This window comes from Lepisosteus oculatus, chromosome 15 (genome assembly GCF_040954835.1).
Source record: "Lepisosteus oculatus isolate fLepOcu1 chromosome 15, fLepOcu1.hap2, whole genome shotgun sequence".
Lineage (NCBI taxonomy): Eukaryota > Metazoa > Chordata > Actinopteri > Semionotiformes > Lepisosteidae > Lepisosteus > Lepisosteus oculatus.
In genome coordinates, this window is record NC_090710.1 from 20,012,056 (window position 1) to 20,021,025 (window position 8,970).

An 8,970-nucleotide genomic window follows, 5' to 3' on the forward strand; every position below is an offset into this window, starting at 1 on the left:
AATGGAACTGTTGTTATAAAAAGCAATTTTTCTTGTTGTTTTCTCGGTGCACTTGATCAGGAATTTTGAGATCATGATTAGGGGTACTACTTCACAGTAGAAACAGAGCAAATCTGGGGCTTATAGCATTCAGTCATCATTTGATAGTCTGCATTTCTATTTTTCATGCAATTTACCTGATAATAAAACATATCCAGGCACACAGACAACAGAGTGAAAGTCTCGATTGATACCAATCAAGGTAGGCCACCCTAGTATGAGGGTCTATACAACAAAATTGAATACAACACACACATGGAGACAGAACATCAACAATTAGTAATGGCTCCACCACTAATCCTAAAGATGTTTATTATGCTTTTTACTGGAAATCCACTTCTGGATAACTGTATTCCTCAATGCCAAGCCATAATTCAGCATTCTGTGTTAGTAAGACAGACAGCTCCACAAAAAGCACAGGATTGATTGCAGATAACAATCTCAAAAGTAATCCTTACTGGAAACAAGGAATTTTTTTAACAGATTTACACAGGGCGGAGAGCTATACGGAAAAGATAACATTAATGAGAGAAATGTGATATACAAATAACAAATAGAAAAGCACTACATCGAAAAATCCGTACCAGATCCGTACAGAAACTGACTAAATACAGCTAAGCTTGACTTAAAGACTGCTGATTTTAACAGGTTTTCAAACTCATCATTGTGAAAGAGATTTAAAGGGGAATTGCAGTCCCGATTTTCAGACTGGTTATTAAATCTTAGAAACAAAAAAGCACAAAATTGGGGATTTAAAAAAAAAACTTGTGTTGTTACCATTTTGTTGCAAACAGCTGGTCTCGACACAGGTGAGAGCAAGAGTTTGGGCGAATTACGACGTGACGCGGCCCTTCCCACTCACTAGTCACTGTAATGACTAATGTGATGCGATGTAGGAGGGAATAAATACAGGTTGTGTAGCAGACTTTTAACGGCAAAAAACGTTTCAACGTGATCTGCATGCAGAGTTAAAATGTAAATAGTATTTGTTAGCAAAGCCGAGAGCAATGTTTCTGTGGGATTAAAAAAGATGTATTTACAAGTCTGCTTGTTTCCAATGCAACAGGGCTGCTTTTGTTGCCTCATTCTGAGTTGCAGAATATGGTGCTGTGCATACCTAAAAATTTCATCTATTTTAGGAGTTAAATTGGAGGTTCTACACATTGCTGTGTACATTTTACTTTTATTGTGGTTTGAAATGCACTCATCAATGCTGATTCTTTCTAAGCCCAAAATACAAAAATAGCGTTGCAGTTCCCCTTTAACAAGCAGGAAACATAAATAATACAGCAAATAGTATGTTATTTAATAAGACCAAATATTTTTCTGAGGTTGTACATCCTGTAATGACAGATCATAAAGTAAGTCTTTAACACAAGATTGGTCCTGAAATCATAAATACAACAAAAGTTCAGAAGACATTTGCAATAAGATGATTTCAGAAAAAAAATCATCAAGTTTCACAGAAGACTACATGAAGTCCCAGATGTTTTTGGTGTTTTTAATTTGGCAATGATAATATTTTAATGGAATACCTATTTTTTTATATTCAAATGCTCTGTTGCTAGGAGGATAGAAACTATTTTAACCAGAGTTTACACTGTTTAAATTGTCTTAGACAATACGTAACAGCTGGGTTCTTGTATCTTCTCTTTGTACCTATGGCAACAAGAAGAGACCTGAAGGCCTATCTGTTTTTCAAAGTATATAGTATATTTGTATTTGTATATACAAAGTATATTTGTTCATTTTCTTTGTTCTAAAGATTTCCAAGAAAATGTTAGGAGTCACAGCCGCTAAAAAAACATTAGTGACAGCTACACTGTACCACATGTGTTTTCTCTAGGTGCTCTGCAATTCTAAGACAGGCCAAAGACATTCTGTCCATGTTATCCGGCATCTCTAAATTGTCTATTGTATTTGAGTATGTCTTACAGCAAACTGGTGTCCCTTTTGAAGTGTAATCCTGCCTAGTGCCTCCAAGAGTATACTCTGGCTCACCATGACTCTGTTGGGCTTAATTAGGTTTCTGAAAATAGATACTGTAAGTGGATCAAATAGACCTTTGTATTGTAAAATTATCTTCCAGCCTAATAAAAAAAAGTCCTTCTGATATGGGTGTCTGTAAATACAGTATATGTTTTAATAAGATCAAATATATATTTGTATAATGCACTGCAGAATAAAACAGCTTTTGAGCTATTACTGTACATATCTATGTTTTAAAATACAGGTTATGCTTATCATACCATCAGAACAGGGTAAAGTTCCACAGTGAACTCATTGAAAGATGTTCAAAGGCCTGTGCTTAATTAGCCCTTTTGGAATCAAAGCAATGATTTATGTTAAGTGTTTCAAAAGTGCATTGTCCCCTAAGTAGCTGGTCTGTATATCTTCTCAATTCTCAAGTGCTCAACCCACAGAAACATATCCTGTGCTGATACTACACTAAAAGGTAAACATTTTCCCTGGCTCTTCTCTTTACTGGAAACATGCAAGTAATACTGTACCATCCACACTGCCATCTAATATATTTATATATTTTATTATATTTCAAAGCAGCATAATAATAATAATTATAATAATAGGTCTGGGAGCATTTTGTTCCAACATAGACACCTCACAAGTGCTATCTAGTCCAGGAACAAACATAACACAACTGTAAAACGTATTTAAACCTACAGAACACTGCCAATTGTTAACTGAAACCTGAAGAAAATATACATAGAGAAGTCAGATACCCAGCATGTTAGACTATTCATAGAAATCCAAGTTAAATATTATACAAAACAACATTTTTTAATTAACATTATAGAGGTGCTATATTTTACCAGCAACATACTTTACCTGAGATTTTTTTGTATCTGGGCTTCATGTTTCAAGTACTGCTACTTACAGATTGCATCTCCTACATATTTTCACAAATTCACACTGAAATATTTCTTTCAGTTTGGAATTTATTAAAAAATATCAGAAGGACTTTGAACATCACATTATACACTGCTTAGTGTTAGTGTCCCTTAGTGACCCAGCATTAAAGTCTATAACTTCTCTGACTGGAAAGCAAGATTGTCCTCTCCGTGCAAGGACTTCCGAATATCCCTGCTTACTGCTGACCCCGACCTGCTGGAAAAGGATGTTCCGATACTTGAGCCTTCAAAGTCGTCTATTCTTGGGTTAAGGGGCTGGACTCTGGGATTCTGTCTCTCTGGAAACTTGTAAACTAAAAATACCAGCCCAGTGAAAATGGACAGAACCGAAGACACAATCCCAACCGCAATGCCTGCGCCTATCTCTTGCCTCGAAGGAGAAGAGGGCATGTGGAATTCTGAAGGAAAGTTTATGGGCCTGTTTTCAACAACGGAGTTCATGTTCCAGGAAACAGGAATTAACACACACACCCCAGAAAAAATAAATAAAGCCCCTCCCAGCGAAAGGGCAATTCGTATGGGTCTGGACTCATTGATTCCGAAGTAGATGTTCCTGAAGGCATACACCGAGGAAGCTTTCGCTGCTGCTCCGGCAATAATGGCCACGACCATGAGTCCCTGGGCCACGTAGATCTCTGTGGGAGCGAAAGGGTCTGAAATATTAATTCTCTGACAGTACATCACCTTGAGCTCAGAAGACACCAGCTTGTCGCTGAAGAAACAGGCCTTCCAAATTCCGACCCAGGCCACCCCGGAGGTTATGATACTTGTGTCGGACACGTACCATATCCTCCACTCTATAAGTCCAGTGCTTATTGCGGACAGAATCCATCCCACAATGCCTACCCAAAAGCTGCCAAATTGCAGGTGAGCTGTATTAGGCAGGAAAGTCATGACATGGACCAACACGATAAGATCTGTCAAACATCCAGGCTGTTCCTGCTCCCAGGTAGGCCGCGCATGTTCAGAGGAAAAGAAAATGTGTCGTTTCAGGTCTTTCTGCTGGTAGGGCAGCAGTGCTATTGAAGCCAGTATTCTTTTATCAGTGTCCAGCTCCTTTAAGGTTGCTCTATTAGGGCGCTGAACATCACAGCAGCATCTGGCTCCTTTCAGAGCCTGCTAGATCTTTTCACTTATCCCTGTTTCCTGGAGACTCAGCAAACAAAACACCTGGGGTCCTTTGAGAAAAAACACAATGTAAAAAAAAGGTGAGCTGTGTTAGGCAGGAAAGTCAAGACATGGACCAACACAATAAGATCTGTCAAACATCCAGGCTGTTCCTGCTGCCAGGTAGGCTGCGCATGTTCAGAGGAAAAGAAAATGTGTCGTTTCAGGTCCTTCTGCTGGTAGGGCAGCGGTGGTATTGAAGCCAGTATTCTTTCATCAGTGTCCAGCTCCTTTAAGGTTTCTCTGTTTGGGCACTGAACATCACAGCAGCATCTGGCTCCTTTCAGAGCCTGCTAGATCTTTTCACTTATCCCTGTTTCCTGGAGACTCAGCAAACAAAACACCTGGGGTCCTCTGAGAAAAAAACACAATGTAAAAAAAAAGTGTGTGAGTAAGAAACAAAAAGCAGGCCACTTAAAAGTCATTACCACCTAAAACAAACTGATTGCTGGGGACAAAACCAGAGAAATCTAGTGCAGCACAATAGAACAGTGTTGCACTTGTTGTTGGTTACTAAAAGCTGCTCAACCAGCTTTCCTGGTCTCAGAAGGTGAAAGACAATGAAGTAATGGTCTACCAGGACATTATACATTGTAAAAAAACACTGATTTTTCATTATTCGAACAACTATTTTACTGGATCTTTTTGCAGCACTGTCGATTTGTATAAAAGAACACAGCCTGCTGTACAGTATGTCTTTAGGTAGCAAAGGCCTTTTACGATATATACTGTATTATAACGTGAAAACGAGATTCAGAAGGGAACTCTCCTGTTAGTTGTCCGGTAAGACTCCACTTCAAGTGCCAGTTGTATTGTCTAGTCTGGAAGATGGCGATTTGATTCCAGGCTATGTGATTTTCTGACTGCGGCGGACAGTTCCCACTTGTATAACTACAGGCTCAGAGAAGAACAGTAAACGTTATTTTGGGCAGGTGAAGGTTGGTGGTGGAGTGTGTGCCTTCCAAACCTTCTAGCCCCAAAATTATCTCTTCTGCTCCTTGGGACTGTAAACAGGAAGCTGAATGTTAGAAATCAAATGAGAAGAATGCTGTCACCTCTTTAACCCCCACCATTGGCAAAATTAAGGACGGGATTAAATGCTTACATTCCTACCCCGGACAAACTATGCCTGCTTATCCACTTTTGATAAATACTAGGCAAAAGAATTGCCAAGGATACTGTCAGGACTGGGGGAGTGGTGCAAGCTGCAGAGTTCCCATCCTCGTGGGCTGCCAATACCACTCTCTCATTTAGCATTTCAACAGCAAGACCACAAATCAAAGAGTCCTGGATCAACACAGTTCATTTCTTTTCTATTTTTAAAGTGATTATTAAATGAAAAGCTAGATACCTCTGAGAATTGTACTTGTGTTTTTTGAACAGGAGTGTGTTTTCTAGTTTTCTTTTCTGTGTCGTTTCTACCAAGATGCTTTTTGCCCTCGCTATTTCCTTACACTGAAGAACGTCTCTCTGTATGATTTTGGAGATCGGGAGCTCCTGTGTTACACTGGAGAGGGTGTAGGTGGTGCTGTGATCGGCATGACACTGGGAGTGCCAAGGATAAGAGATTTATTTTCCGTCCTTCTCCACTTACACCAAATGTTTTATTTTATGTATAGGTCAGTTCCTAAGAAAATGATATACAGGTAAAAAATTACATTTTATGACAGTATGAAATTTTGAAGTTTTGTAATCCGTAGATAAGACATAATAACCTACATCATTGTGACCTTAGACCACAGTGTTAGTTGTGGGGGTTGTTTGAAAACATCTTTACTCTAAATTCAATTACATAGAGCAAACACAAAACATTAAAAGTTTGCTTAATAGAACACTTTCCAGACTGCTGTTTTTGAATACCCTTTGATAGACCTTCAGCTCAAAAAATGGAATTTCCTTTGTATTATAATTCCAATATGTTATATGTGTATTGGAAAAAGTTAAAAGTCCTCTGAGCCTTTCTACAAGTATTCACTTCCTTCCAAAATACCTCAGAGATAGGAAGGATAGGAAGAGAAAATTAAGACAGAATATGTGGCAGATAATTACATTTCAGCAAATGTCACCTCACGACAATATCAAATGTGCTCTGTACCTCAAAACAAACTTGTTGAAGTTACATGAGCTAAATGAGAGGAAAACTAATGTGAACTAACTGCAAAATCTTGCATTTGCATCGTGCTTTTGCATAAAAGGCCTGAAGCTCCAGCTCAGTCTAACATTCTCTTATGTCAAAGAGTAGGAGAGTTCAATCGCAACATCCTATAAAATAAAACCTTTTTTTATTGCTGATGCACTATAGGACAAAGGGTCAAGAAGCTAAACTTTCTCCAAGTATGGCATTATACAACCTAACAAGCAAAAAACAATATATTACCCCTCCATAACCTATGAAAAAACCTGACTGTGATCTATGGTACCCTTCCTTCAACCTAAGTATAATCTCCTTAAAGATGTAATTTGTGAAAAACCGTCATATATTATTGTATATATAAAGCTACACAGAGACGTGCAACCAGCAATTTTGGGTTGCAGTTCGTCTCACTTAAAAAAAGATTCCTCAGATGGCAGACATATACAGTTGTGGATATATATTTTCACAAGCTGCTAGCAAATATCACAAACTGTAATATTTGTGTGAAATTACATGATTTACATTAGATTGAAAGAAAACAATCAACGAAATGCAATATTCAGGTGTAATGAATCTATTCCAAACGAAATATGGAAGTCAACCATTAAATAAAAGACTCAAAAAATAACTACCCAGATCTGCACAAAACGGATCGACATCTCTTGAGCGACCTTGCCAGTGAGATCATAAAGAAAACTCACAGAAAGAAAAGAGTAGGTATTGGGACAGAGAAGTCTCAGAAATCTCAGGTCCTAAGATAAATGATAAATATGAGGCTAAATTTCAGGTTTCATTTCTGGGTATTCTTGTGCATACGTATTTAACCATGTTAGAACCAAAATGTTTTTGTGTTCAATCTCCCTCAATTTCAGGTCAGCACATGTATTTGGACTAATTAACTTGAAGCAAATTCAACTAGTGCAAAGTTAGTATTTGGCTGCATGCCCCTTACGTGCAATGACAGCTTCAGGTGTGCAACCCATCTTCCTTTGACTTTTTTCACCTTGTGATTCTTTGCCAAGCATTAACTACAGGCGTTCAGTTGCTGCTTGTCTGTGTCTATGGGGTTACTGGTTTTAGTTTCCTCTTTAACAAGTGAAATGCATGCTCAATAGGATTTAAATCAGGAGATTGACTAGTTCAAAATTTTGATCTAGTTCAAATTTTCACTTCTTCCCAGTGAATTCCTTGGTTCAGTGTAGAGTATACTTTGGGTGATTTGCTGCCCAATGTTTGGAGGCATTTTTGTAGACAGATTAAATGTTTCTGAACACTACTGAATTAATTCTGCTTCTGCCATCATAACAGTTAATCTTGACCTTGTTTGTCCATAAACCTTTATTATGTTGTGATTCATCCTGGAACTTCTTTACAAATCGTAACCTGGTCTGTTTTTAGTGCTGTGAGTTTTGTATATTGTAGTGTAGATCTTGTATTTTTTCTGACATAGTGTTCTGCACACAGTGAATTGAGATACTTTCAACTCTGCATCCTGGAGATTGTTTATCATCTCTGGCTGTTTTTTTAGGGTTCCAATTGGACATTTCTTTGTGCTCATCTTCACAATTGCTTGCTTTTCCAACACAGACAGCTCTCTAGTCTCCATCGTGGTTTGTGCCTTCCAAATCATTTGGAAGAGGCAAAAAGTGAGCTCCAAAGGCTGGAATCAAAACTTTACATTCATGGCTCTTTTATGTTTTCACTGTTAATGCAACACTGAATACCTGAGCAATTGAATGACACAACAAATGACAGTGTTCTAACATGATTAAACATGTATGCAAAATAATACCCAGAAACTAAAGGTGAAACTTTATATTTTTGCCTCATCATAATCTTTTGATACAAATACAAATTTCATTAATGCACATCAAAGATGATAAATTTCACTTCACTGTCACCATACTGACATTTTCACTGTACTTCATGATTAAACAAAGGATGTATTAGCTAAACAAATAAACACAATTAAACTGAAACCCAGTCCCTCCTATAAGTAACTGGAAATTATATCAGTATAAACTTTCCATTTACTTGTAGCTTGATACCCTATAATTCAACAGGGTAGCTGCTGTCCCTATTAATGATTCGTTTGTTCTCTAACTTATTGCATGATGCTGAATTCTAAACGTTACTGGAGTGCTCAACACTGTTTCACACTATGATATGTATTTACAGTACAGCTTGGATTAAAACTAAATTATTTATTAGTATAATCACTGTTTCCAGTTTCAGGAAGTGACTGGTTAAGACTGCTCTCTGCTCAGAACGGGATGTTTATTTATAAAATGATTTACCAAAAATAATATAAAAAGCAAAATAATTACAAGAAATGTCAGTAATGAAGTATATATGTTTTCTTACCAATGTAGGAGACTTCTTCTTCCATAAACATTCGGGGAATGGCCAGTCCTTGGTGTCTTGAACATCAGAGGCTCGCACAATCCCGCGATAGAAAATTCTCCAGATGAAACCTCTCGTGGGATGGGATTCTACACAACTGAAACACACAAGATGTTAGATTCTAGTTTTGTTTTCAAGCAAAGTCAATATAGTTACAACCTTACAATAGTTATGTGTTAGTTAATGTTTAACTTACTATATCAATTATCACACAATAAAAAAGGCTAGGCTGATAGAGATATGTTCTGAAGATAGAGTGACAATAAGAATTTTACTTGTCAAAAAAGTGCCTTCCGG

At 37.6% G+C, this 8,970-nt stretch overlaps 1 protein-coding gene across 1 annotated transcript; it reads right to left on the bottom strand.

Moving 5' to 3' along the window:
- Window positions 1-319: 319 nt before the first annotated feature.
- On the bottom strand, window positions 320-8,760 carry cldn34a (claudin 34a). The gene is made up of 2 exons (XM_069179105.1): window positions 8,635-8,760; window positions 320-4,490 (listed from the first exon to the last, which is right to left on the bottom strand). Exon 2 carries the CDS (start codon window positions 3,861-3,863, stop codon window positions 3,081-3,083), a length of 783 nt encoding a protein of 260 aa, XP_069035206.1. The 5' UTR covers window positions 3,864-4,490; window positions 8,635-8,760; the 3' UTR covers window positions 320-3,080.
- Between the last annotated feature and the right edge of the window lie 210 nt (window positions 8,761-8,970).